At 34.6% G+C, this 12,824-nt stretch overlaps 1 protein-coding gene across 1 annotated transcript; it reads right to left on the bottom strand.

Moving 5' to 3' along the window:
• Positions 1 to 7,069: 7,069 nt before the first annotated feature.
• LOC134229122 (uncharacterized) lies at positions 7,070 to 9,467 on the bottom strand. Its single transcript, XM_062710839.1, has 3 exons — positions 8,924 to 9,467; positions 8,520 to 8,757; positions 7,070 to 7,598 (listed from the first exon to the last, which is right to left on the bottom strand). The coding sequence occupies exons 1-3, from the start codon at positions 9,434 to 9,436 to the stop codon at positions 7,105 to 7,107; spliced, it is 1,245 nt and encodes a 414-aa protein (XP_062566823.1). The 5' UTR covers positions 9,437 to 9,467; the 3' UTR covers positions 7,070 to 7,104.
• Between the last annotated feature and the right edge of the window lie 3,357 nt (positions 9,468 to 12,824).

The following is a 12,824-nucleotide window of genomic DNA, read 5'->3' as shown; positions in this document are numbered from 1 at the left end:
GCTCATTCTCCTCTGCTTTCATAGTGCTCTTTCTTCCTTTTACGTGAAGACAGTAGCTAGTATATATTCCATATAGGCAAAAAGGCTGTAGTCTACACATCATTTTCTCAATGTGTAAAAATCGAATGTTTACTAGTATATGATGAAAAAAGGGGGGGGGGGGTCATAAAACTCTGTTTATAATTTATTTAGCTTGAAATAGAATTGAAAAAGTATTGTTAGCAATATGCATTTTACATTATACGAGCTTGATCTTGATCATGACAAAAAATAAAAATTGATTATTTGAAATAATTAATTTTAATAGGAAACTGCAAAGGGGGTATTGTTGGAAATAATATGATTTAGTAGGAAAGTTTAAATTGCAAAGGGCCGGGATAAATAAATTATATATATATATAGTATTTTCATATTCACCGGTCAAATGACCATTATGGAACCCTTCAAGTTCGCGGAATATTATTTTTTTTCTCACTTGTCTTCCAGAATGAACATGATTTTTTTAACACCCCCTCCCCTGAGAAGGGATGATTGTTTCTCGCATCTACCCCCAATCTGACCAGTGCTTCGCGCCATCGTCGATGTCTTCACATTAGCTTACATGCACACATACCACTGGGAGACATTCTCGTTTCCACATGCTCTGCACTTCTTAGTGATTTTGGCTGCTAATTTTGATCATGTGTGTTTTAATCACCTTTATTGTACGCTGTTTGGTTGACATCTGTTTTTTGTAACTGGTGTGCAAAAAACCGCATACGAAAAATTATAATTTGGACAGGATCCCTGCATCTCATATTTCTTGAAATAGTGATTCGTAATTGGAAACCTAAATACCTCCAACTTTAAAGTGAATACTATTGATCTCTGATTTAGAAATTGTATGACACTGTCAGTGCTTTTAGAAACATAATTTCATTAAACATCTGCATCAAATTTGTTTACCTAGAATGTACGATTCACGTGGGAGCGCAACCGAAAAGTGAAAGTAGTTTGCTGCATGCACGCTTCTAGTCTGCGTCATAAAAGCGTGTTCATGTTTATTTAAAAATTAGGACATCGAACGAGTTGAATTTAATAATTTCATGATAAACGATAAAAGCAAGAATAATTCAGCATGACAGGATAGGTTAAGCTAAGAATTGGACATTGATAAGAAAAATGCAGAATTTTCATCTGAAAGTGATTCGTTAACGGGGGCGATTCGTTATTGGCAACCTCACTGTAATTTTATTGGATTGGTGTTTGATTTCGATGAACCTTTAAAACGCTACACCTCCTACAGTTTCGGTCTGTTTTAAATATAACTTGGCACTCAAGTAGACTACACAAAGATAAATAAATTAGTGCACAGTTTTTTTATTTCGATGAACGGTGTTGCCATGGTTACTAACAATTGAAATTTCTGTGAAATGTCTTTTAAACGCTACTCCTTTTACAATTTTGGTTAGATTTGAATTTAATTTGGCACACAAGTAGACTACAGTAAGATACATAATTATGTTTATTTGCTGCCTGTTGCAAAGTTTCAGATTTAAATTTAATTTGGCACACAAGTAGACTACATTAAGATATATAATTATGTTTATTGTTGCCTGTTGCAAAGTTTCAAATCCAAATGCTACTTTTCCTTTGTTATACGTGCAGACCAGTAGAGCTACAGTCTCATCAGAGACTCTGGTTTACAAAGTGAGTCTAACTCTAAGGTCAGGGTAAAAAATATTTACCCAATTAAAATTCCTGTCACAATGAATAAGCTTGTGAAGTATGAACGCCCTAGCACCAACTGTTCAAAAGTTATGGTCAATGTTACAGTTTTTTTTTTGTAAAAGTAGGTCAAAGTCCAATTTCAAGAAGTCAAGTATTAGGTGAAAACAAAAGAAAGATCATGTTTCAAGGAATACACCTGTGAAACATGAAAGCAATAGCTTAAGCCGGTTAAATTCAAAATATGAAATTATTATTAAAGAATGATGATCTAAAAATTTATAGTGGATGATGTCCAGCATACCGCATTGCTGCTATCTGACATCTTTACGTAGAGAGGATCATCCTTGTCGTTTTCCCAAATTGGAGATGTATGTTTTAGTAGGAAACCATTTCAATGATTTTTTTAAATAATCACTGCAATCTGCAAAAAAAGGTTTTGAATAACCTGTGTATACTTAACTTCAAAGGTTTGTTACAACGCACTTTGAAAAAATATGCACTTTGAAAAAAATTTTCAAAGTGCGTTAAAATTTGGGACCAAGCTAACGCACTTTGAAAAAAATAATTTTTTTCAAAGTGCGTTAATATCGACCATATTAACGCACTTTGAAAAAAATGTAAAGATTGATCAATATTCCTTCAAATAATCGGTATGATAAATAACAGATCCTGGTTTGATAACTTTTTTATGATAAAGTCACTGTAGGACCTGAGATATTGATGTTTTAAATATTGAAGGTTTGATAAAATAAAAGGGAAAATTAAAGGGTCTTTAAAAAAAGAGTGACGATTGTTTAAGTTCATTAATTCGTTTTCTTCTTTTTTTTTAATTCTAGTCTTTGATAAGTAGATGTAAAGGTGTATAGGGGGCACTCACAGAGGACAGCTTCAAGCAACTTAGCATTTATCATGATAAAAAGGGGCCAATTTGATTTTTCAAAACTATGAAAATTCTTTCTCTCTCATACGTTTTACTGTACTTAAAAATTTCTAGTTTTCATCTGTTTTGATTAACTCATTTATTATTGAAAGTTTTCAACGTCATACCAGTTAGGTAAATACATAATTATATGAATGCTTTGAGTATAGCATAGACATCGAGACTGGGCGAAGGGCCAGGAGAGGGGATGGGAGGCTAAGCCCCCCACTTATTTTGGAAAGATATATATATATACATCGTATAAGCATTGAAAATGCAGCGTACCCTTTTTAGGTTTATTGCTCCCCTCCCCCGTTTGTTACCGACACCTATGTATTGGAAAGATAAAGATTTGGACTGAGGGATCTTATACCCGTCTTCTCCTCTTTTCGACGGGAGTAAATCAATTTATTTTTGAGGTTAGGGTTAGGCTTAGTTTTTTGAAAGATAAATAACAAATAAAATCTTTCCATGACTAAAATATGATTTTTTTTCAAAGTGCATTAAGTGTCTCCATGGTAAAATATATTGATGTATACTCTTAACGCACTTCGAAAAAAATTTTCAAAGTGCGTTGAGTGTGTCCCAAATTTAACGCACTTTGAAAAAATTTTTCAAAGTGCGTTGATTTTGTCCCAAGTTTAACGCACTTTGAAAAAATTTTTCAAAGTGCGTAATTTTTTCAAAGTGCGTTGCCACAAAGGTTATATTAAAAATAAAGGGTTTATTTTTCCAGGGCCTTTTGAAACTAAAGAGCATGCTCTACATACAATCAATTTCTCAAATGAGACAAAGTTTTGAATGAGTACTACAAGTACAAGTAAGTATATCAAAGTGAAAAGGGGGAGAAAAAAAGCGCTGCTTTTGCAATCCGAAGCATAAGCATTTCCTCTCGACGCCTGAGGTGTGTTTTAGGATTAGAACAGAAGGCAAAAAGCAAATACTTTTATCATTTTTTAAAAGAAATTTCAATAATTTCAAACTTACAGTTTGTCAAGATAAAAAACAAGGTACAGTAAGGGCAAAATTCGGCCTACCATCAAATTTAAAAATATTTTGGAATATAAATATAGAGGATTTATATTTTCAGATGACAGTGGTTACAAATTTGTGTATAACTTAGTATTGAAGAAACAACGCTGTCAATTTTGCATCCTTTTTACCATATTTTTCCTTTTTAACGTCGTAAGAACATATGTGACGTCACTGAAATTATTCATCAAAAAACAATGTATATAATATATAAATAAGACAATTTTTATTCTCTGAAACTAGTAAATCTACAATGTGCAGTCTTTCTCTCTCTCTCAAAAAAAATTCTCTCATTAAATACTAGGGATGGCAACCGAATACGGAACTGCTAATCGGTTAACCTAAAGAGCGATTAACCGCTTAACCATATCAAAATATATTTTCAATATATTTTTTCATAAGTTAATTCATGTACACAAGAAGTACTTAAGTCTAAAATTTTTAAAACTGTTCTATTTGTCTTGATTCTTGATGAGAAAATAATATGCATACTATTATATATATATATATATATATATATATATATATATATATATATATATATATATATATATATATATTCAGTTTCAGTAGACTGGAAGAAAATCAAGAAAACCATGAATCATGTCTGAGAAAAAAGGCATAGATCTTTTCTCCAAAGCAGATTTCACCTAAGTTCATTCAGCGTTGTCACCATAATTAAGATTTATTCTGAATTACATTTTTAAATTTACAGTGTTTAATTCACAGTGCTAAACGGTGATTTAATTATCATAAATGAATTTTGAACATATTTCATTGACAAATGCCAAAGGGATTGGACACAAAGAATTACAGGTCAGTCGGGGTAACAACTTGGTGTTTTAACAATAATTTACACTTCACACACAAAATGACCAAGAACCATGCCCCACATACCGTAGAATCATACTAGTAGACACATTTAAATCAATGAACGTGTGAAATCCTAAATTATCAATGTTTATAAATAACCTTCAAAAAAATTGCGTTCAAATTTAATTTTTTTAAACTTTTTCGCCTAACTTATTACAGATTTTCTAACGATTACCATACCTCCGACCGAGTAAACAATTAACTTGTTAGGTCACCTGAGTAACTCAGGTGACCTATTGCTATCCGTTTTCGTCCGTCGTCGTGTGTCGTGTGTCGTGTGTCGTGCGTCGTGCGTCGTGTGTTAACATTTGAACATTTTCAGCTTCTTCTCTGAAACCACTTAACCAATTTCAACCAAATTTGGTATACAGCATCTATGGGTGAAGGGGAACAAAAATTGTGAATTTCATGGTCCCTGCCCCCCTGGGGCCTGGGGGGTGGGGCAAAAACCACTTAAATTATTGCAATCTTTAAAAATCTTCTTCTTTACTCCTGGACATCAAGCAGGCAAACTGTTATTATGAATGTAATGAGCATTGAGTCCTCAACTTAAATTGTGAAATTCATGGCCCCAGGGTCAGGGGTTCTAGTGCTAGGACAGGGCTATATAGATTATATAGTGAAAATGCATGATTTCTTAGAAAATCTTCTTCTCTGCTCCTAGGTATTAAATAAACTAACCAAGCACATAGTTATGATGAGCAAGAGTGCCTCTTCCAAAATTGTGAATTTTATGACCCCAGGGTCAGGGGTTCTGGTGTTAGGGCGGGGCTCTATTGGTTATATAGTGAAAATGCATATATTCTTTGAAAATCTTCTTCTCTACTTCTGGGTATTAGATAAACTAACTGAGTACCTAGTTATGATGAGCAAGAGTGCCTCTTCAAAAATTGTGAATTTTGTGGCCCCATGGTCAGGGGTTCTGGTGTTAGGGTGGGGCCCTATTGATTGTATAGTGAAAATACATTTATTCTTCGGAAATCTTCTTCTCTGCTCCTGGGTATTAAATAAACTAACCAAGCACATAGTTATGATGAGCAAGAGTGCCTCTTCCAAAATTGTGAATTTTATGACCCCAGGGTCAGGGGTTCTGGTGTTAGGGCGGGGCTCTATTGGTTATATAGTGAAAATGCATATATTCTTTGAAAATCTTCTTCTCTACTTCTGGGTATTAGATAAACTAACTAAGTACCTAGTTATGATGAGCAAGAGTGCCTCTTCAAAAATTGTGAATTTTGTGGCCCAATGGTCAGGGGTTCTGGTGTTAGGGTGTGGCCCTATTGATTATATAGTGAAAATACATTTATTCTTCGGAAATCTTCTTCTCTGCTCCTGGGTATTAAATAAACTAACCAAGCACATAGTTATGATGAGCAAGAGTGCCTCTTCCAAAATTATGAATTTTGTGGCCCCAGGGTCAGGGGTTCTGGTGTTAGGGTGGGGCCCTATTGATTATATAGTGAAAATGCATTAATTCTTTGGAAATCTTCTTTTCTGCTCCTGGGTATTAAATAAACTAACCAAGCACATAGTTATGATGAGCAAGAGTGCCTCTTTCAAAATTGTGAATTTTTTGACCCCAGGGTCAGGGGTTTTTTGTGTTGGGAGGGGAGGGGGGGGGCTCTATTGATCATATAGTGAAAATGCATAAATTCTTTGAAAGTCTTCTTCTCTGCTTCTGGGTATTAAATAAACTATGTAATTAAATAGCTATGTTGATCAAGAGTGCCTCTTTCAAAATTGGGAATTTTGTGACCCCAGGGTCAGGGGTTTTGATGTTAGGACGGGGTTCTATTGGTTTTATAGTGAAAATGCATTTATTCTTTGAAATTCTTTGCTTTGCTCCTGTGTTATGCCTATGATCCAAATATATATATTCATGATGAAGAAAGGTGCACCTAGCAAAATGGTTATTTTTTATGCCCCCGCCCCTTCCCTGGGTCGGGGTGAGGGGGGGGGGGGTTACAAAGTCTGAAAATAAATAAATGCTTTGAAATTTGCTCTTTGGTGTTAATCAACCATTTTATGATAAAATTTGCAAAATTTTGAAATATGTGGCCCCAGGATCAGTGGTTCCTTTGGGATGAGGTGTACAACTGGTTATAAAGTGGAAGTGCATTTTCTCTTAATGTTACTCTGATCTACCTCTGGGTATTAAGTAAATAGAGTTAGCATGCTAAGTCTAAATTATTATAAGCAATGGTACCTCTTTCAAATTTTGAATTGCAAATTCCGTGGCCTCTGGTTTAAAACATGAACCAAATTTAATTGTTTGAAAGTTGTTGCGCCATAAACAGGTGACCTATAAGGCCCGTGGGCCTCTTGTTACAAATCGATATCCCTATTGAATACCTTGACAAATTCATTACTTTTATTTCTCTTGCTCGTTCTCATTACGTCCTCTCAAAAACTAGTACTAAAGAAGCAACCTCCCTCCCCCCTCTCTCTCTATGAATTTCAAAATACATTTTCAAATCTTAAAATCATTTGAACCAAATGTAACATATTAATGTTAATAACGTTAATAAGTTCAATAACTTTTAATAAGTTAAAATGTTAACATGTTAATATCACTCCTCTTCATTTCCGACAAGGCTGTCTTCGTCGCTGTCAGAATCATCAACGGGCAGCGCTGCAGCATCATCAACGTAACTGCAACAATTGCGAACTCCAATCTTTGGGTTTTCCCTGTGCCTTGCAAAGGATAAAAACCATATAACACTAGTGATGTGGGAGCACATTCCCACCACTCTTGACCCTATTTTGCATTTGCAAAACCATGATTTTATATTTATCTCATCAAACCCAATCCACAATAAATACTTCTTTGCCGATATATGCCTGCTTTGAAGTTTTGCACGTAGAATTCCATCATGGTCATTGTTGACGTAAATTTCATAGTTGCCATCTTTATCCAGATGTTCCTGAGCATAGGATTTAGCTAGCTTTATCTGATATACCCCCATTGTTAATTCGCGTATTTCTTCTTCAGACAGTTGCGGAAATGCAATGCTTGTGTCGCTGGCGTCAATCTTCCGCCACCTTACTTCCCTTTTGTCTAAACCTACATTTAAAAAAGCATGTTACTCATAATTAGTTGTAATAAATTTAGAAATTCATAATTCATCAAGATATTATAAAACAAGCATTCTGAGAGCACTGCATAAGCAATAGTCCCCTATCGGCATGTAAAATCTGGTCCCCGTTAAAAAATGAAAATGCCATAACTCTGTAAAAAATCATTGAAGCGGAATGAAATGCAAATCTGATTTATAACTCATCAAGATGCACACCTACTAAAAATTCAGATTATATTTGCAAGCGTTTAGAAAAAAAAATCACGATAGGAAACCCCTATCAATGAAGTGGAACGAAGTACAATCTTGACCTGTAATCACCTCCGGTTTCACCGGCAGGGGAGTAATAATAGACTAGAAATTACTTAAGGAATCACTGTCTAGTTTTGAGAGTATGCCAGGGCATCAACAATAGTGGGAAACATGGGATAATTTGCATAACTGGCGAAGCCCGTTATGCTAAAATTATCCCATGTTTCCCACTATTGTTGATGTCCCTGGCATACTCTCAAAACTAGACAGTGATTCCTTATATTTCCATTTCATTGTGAAATAAAATTGTAGACTTAGACATTAAGAATGTAGACTAATCGATTTAAATTACACGAGGACTTCCATGCCAATTTCAATAGTCCTCGCACACTGACGTCAAACACAAAGACAGCTGCACGAGATTTACATGCATATTTTGCCTCCTTATCGTCAGACACAGAGACAGATGTACACGAGATTTTCTTGCATATTAGGCTCATAAAGCTCCTGACCGATCGATCTGCCTAATTTACATTCCTGCAGAATTATCAGGAAATCAACTCCGCTTACTTTCAAAGGGTTGTTATAGGGAAAAGAATTAGAAATGGAAATATATTGATGTAATGCTCTTATATTGAGTTACAGTAGCAATTTACCATTTGTCTCTACATATTCCTTGAGTACATTGACTTCCGTGGAGAGAAAACGCATCTTCGCAGCTGTCGACAAGTCACTCTCTAATCCTGTACTAACATCAGGCCTGAATTTATTGCAGATGGCACTAATAATCCGAACATAGTCCCCGATGTGTGGTATCTGGCTATTGGGAATGGTTCTGTCCAAGTAATTCCAGGTTTTGATTCTACCATTAACACTTTCGACGACCCATCGTAGCTAAAAACAAATGTTGATCTTAATTGATTTACTTTAATTTACAGTTCTTTTTCATTTACTAGTATTTAATCAGAACACAATTGAAATACTTCTGAAAATTACATCTTATATACATTTTAAAAATAATTATGCTTTTGATCTTGAGTTTCTTCAATAATTATTTTACTTTTGTAACTAAACGTGTTGCATTAGACTCTTCTGTTGTGTGTTGCTTTGTTCCACGTGGTAGAAAGGAAGGCATTTCAACATGAATTCCAATGTCGTTGAGTAGAGTTTCTGCATCCCTAAACCCTCTATCGACAATGAATATGTCTTCCTCCTTTATCCAATCTTTAATTTCCTCTACGTTGGTTTCTATCATATGCGTCAAAATCTTAGCATCTGAATTCTTGGAGTCGGCTAGGTATGGCCCAAGCACCGAAACAACGTACCCCGATGTAGTAACCACTATCATAGGTTTAATCAACGGCCTGTGTTTATGAGTACTAAATGATCTTCTTGAGAATGTAAAATTGCCACTTTTTTGTAGGTATATATATGTCCCATCAAGTACTAGTATTACTAGATTTTCAGTTACAGTACAGAGCAGCTCTTTTGCAAGTGGACGGGTGTGGTTTTCTTTAACGTCCTCCCGGGTAATGTGGGAAAATCCCAAATGATGTGGAACAAAGTTCAACATCAGAGCATGTTTTGCTGTCAATACAGCACGCCTTATCTAGAAAAGAAAACACAGATCTATACTATTATTTTTTTTTAGAGATTACAGAGAACTACAATGTAGATTATTTGTAAATTAAAGAACTTACCTGCCATTTTTGCATGCCAAAGAGAGTTCCAAGCAAATGATTGCTCATTCCACAACGCAATTTGGTTAATAGAATAGCAATACAAGACCTCACACTTCTGGTCTTGGTTGCCCTTATGTCAACGTCTTTCAGGTATGAGAGCAGCTCATCAAACTGGTCTTTCGTCAACCCAGTAAGATTATAATAATCTTCGTTATCCATACTCTTGGCGTCATCAAAGTTGAGTCTAATACTTTCATTCCGTAGAGCGAATTCCCTAGTTTGTTGGAGCAGTTCTACAATGGATGTCCTGTTGATATTTGTGTCAGGGTTTGTTTGCTGCATTTGTTGTAGTGCATCGTCAGTAAACTCTTTATCTGCAATATGTTTTGGGCAACATCTAGAGCCGGCAGGAACAAACATTTTTTTTCGTAAGAAAGCTCTGACACGGGCATACTGAGTCACCACTATAAGCTTTGGACCTGGCTTTTTACATATAAGACAATTCGCATGGCTCTTTGATGTGCTGGGGATGCTAAGAGTCACAGAAGGTGGACTTGCAGTCACAGACATTTTCATTCTCTTATTTGGTTCACTTTCCTGAGGACTGGGGATACTTTCAGAAGTTGGTAATTGCGATTCACAAATATATCGGCACTTCCAACACAGAACATCTTCTTCTTTTACCTTTTGTAAATACTTTCTTTCTAATATTGAAGTATGTTTAGGTTTTATTTTGTACCTGTCGTTTGGTGTAGTCCTCTTATTACACAGAATACAGGGATATGATTTAGGTCCTGTTCCTGGCATCCTGTATTAATGTACAGACAAAATATTTACTCCACCTTGCAACAAATTTGTGAATCTCAAAAGAAAACCTTGAAAATAAATTTTAAAGTAAAGTAACAAAAATTTTTAGAGCCATCATCATCGCCAGATATATATGTAAAGTAGAAAAAAATTGTCTTTTATCGTTATTTTTTACACCAAATATATATATTTTTTTTACATTGTAATTAATCTTAAAAAATTAAAGAGCACTGTATTTATTTTCTATCAAAAGCTCTCACCAAGATCATTTCAATAAAAAATATTAATGGAAGACATACCCCGGTATACCTTTAATTTATACATTATACCCTTACCTGATTTAGTGTCAGTAGTTAATCCCATCCATTTATCATTTTAACTCTCTTCTTGTGATATTTCTTTTCTGTAAAATATTATTATAAAATATGCATATACATTTCTACATTTGGAAATAAATAAATAAACAGATTTTTTTTAAATTTCTAGTAAAAGAATTTTGAAATATACATGCATAAATGAAAAAAAAAATATTCCCCGAGTATGGGTCGAACTCGCGACCTTCCGCGCGTTTACCTACCTACTATAACCATTCAGCCATTCAAGCTTCATACATATAGGTCGAAAATATTTTTGGTCTACTTTGATGCGCAAGAAATTTATTATAGCTCTTAAATTTTCGATCAACAAAACATTTCACATCACTAATATGAACGAATGTAAGGGTTAATCAAAATCTGCTTTACTTATTTTGGGCATTATTGCTCCAATTATATGATTCGAATGTTCGCTGACGTCATTTTCATTACACTAACTTGTGCGACATTATCAGACGACATAACCATGATGTCGATGTCTTATTAACAACAACTTGTCAAATGTTAACTCCCATATTATGCAATTATGTATTAAATCATTACCTGGTCATTTTCTTCTGGTTTAAATGCAGCTTGCAGACTCTAGACTGTTCGTCATAATTTACATCTATGTTGTCACGGACGCTTTTTGTAGATAACGAAACAAACCAAACTGGTGTTGTTGAAAAAAATCCGTAATAAGCGTTATTTTTTCAAAGGCAATTTCACTCTTATTGATACATAATGTATGTTAATGATTTATGATTAAAAATTATATTTCATTGAATCGCAAAATGAAAAGGACGATACGACTTCTGAAGTAAGAATATTACTGTAACATGCTTTTTACTGGAATCCGGAATAACCAAAACTTTAATTTTAGTGTTGGCCGCAGCAAACGCGATCGATGGGATCATTATAAATTAATACATTTCAGTTATATCAAAAACATATATAAGTCTCATGAATCGCGTTCGTTGCGGCCATAGTGAAAATTGCAATCAAAATCATAAAAATTGCAATATTTAGTGAAATTATCGGTACACGGAAAGGTTTTGAAATTTACGTAGTATATGTGTGACGTTTTGGCGCCATTTTAATACCGTGGTTGGAGAGACCCGAGGGTGTAGAAAATAAATAAGCATCATATACCTGATAATATTACTGTTTGTTTTTTGCAAATTTACTAGGCCGATATAGGCAACAACCGTATTTAATTCTTAAGATTTTTCTTCAGTGTTTCAAATGAAATGCAAGAAGATAACAAACAGTATTCAAGAGTTCATTCAAACAATTCAAATCAGGAGCAGAGTAAACACGAACCTCTAAAAGGTTGGATCAAATGCCACGGTGGAGTGAGCATCCCCTACTGACCGGTCACACCCGCCTGTTCTCCATTAATGATAGGAGAAAACGAAAAAGTAGACAATTCAATATGTAAATAATCATGGACTAACGATTGTATGAAAAACGCATTAGCATTTGACTCAATGAGAGGTTGTATTTGCTGACAAGGTCATTGTATCGAACATAACTTGAGAAATCATACCTTCAATCTAGACCCTGGTATCCTTGTTTTATCAACTTGTTTGTTTATAACTCGTCTCTTTATAGAAATGGTTTTTGAACATGCTTTGAGCATGCTTTTGTGCCTCGAATCAACTGAGAGACATAAACCCCATATGCAGGTGATAACAGCACACTCTATTCTCTGACCTTATTTATGGGCGCCGCCATGTTTGGATCACATGACTTGACGCCATGAAGGTGCTGATAACGTCATAATTCGGTAATACTCAATGCAGTAACTTTTCTCCGTTATTCAATTTTTTGGCGTAATACTTATACAAACACGCGTTCATATGAAGTAAAGTTAACTGAGTCATTCTTAAATTTGGTCTTATTTTTTTCTTTCCCTCATGTATATGTTTTATACGGCCCAGTGGCGCCGTAGTTTTAAAATAAATAATGATCGATTGATTGTTATTGTATTAGGCAGAATTGGTGATATTTCATCCGTATTTCAGCGGTTTAATAAACATTGAGTCGGGTTTTTCTTTGAAATAAATTTTACATGTAGCAAGATTAAAAGGTAAAAACTTTAATATAATATGTTAGA

Source organism: Saccostrea cucullata, unplaced genomic scaffold (assembly GCF_032062105.1).
Source record: "Saccostrea cucullata isolate Sc308-1 unplaced genomic scaffold, CSIRO_AGI_Scuc_v1 ctg4796, whole genome shotgun sequence".
Lineage (NCBI taxonomy): Eukaryota > Metazoa > Mollusca > Bivalvia > Ostreida > Ostreidae > Saccostrea > Saccostrea cuccullata.
The sequence above is the reverse complement of the archived record's forward strand: the minus strand, read 5'-3'. Positions and strand labels throughout refer to the sequence as shown.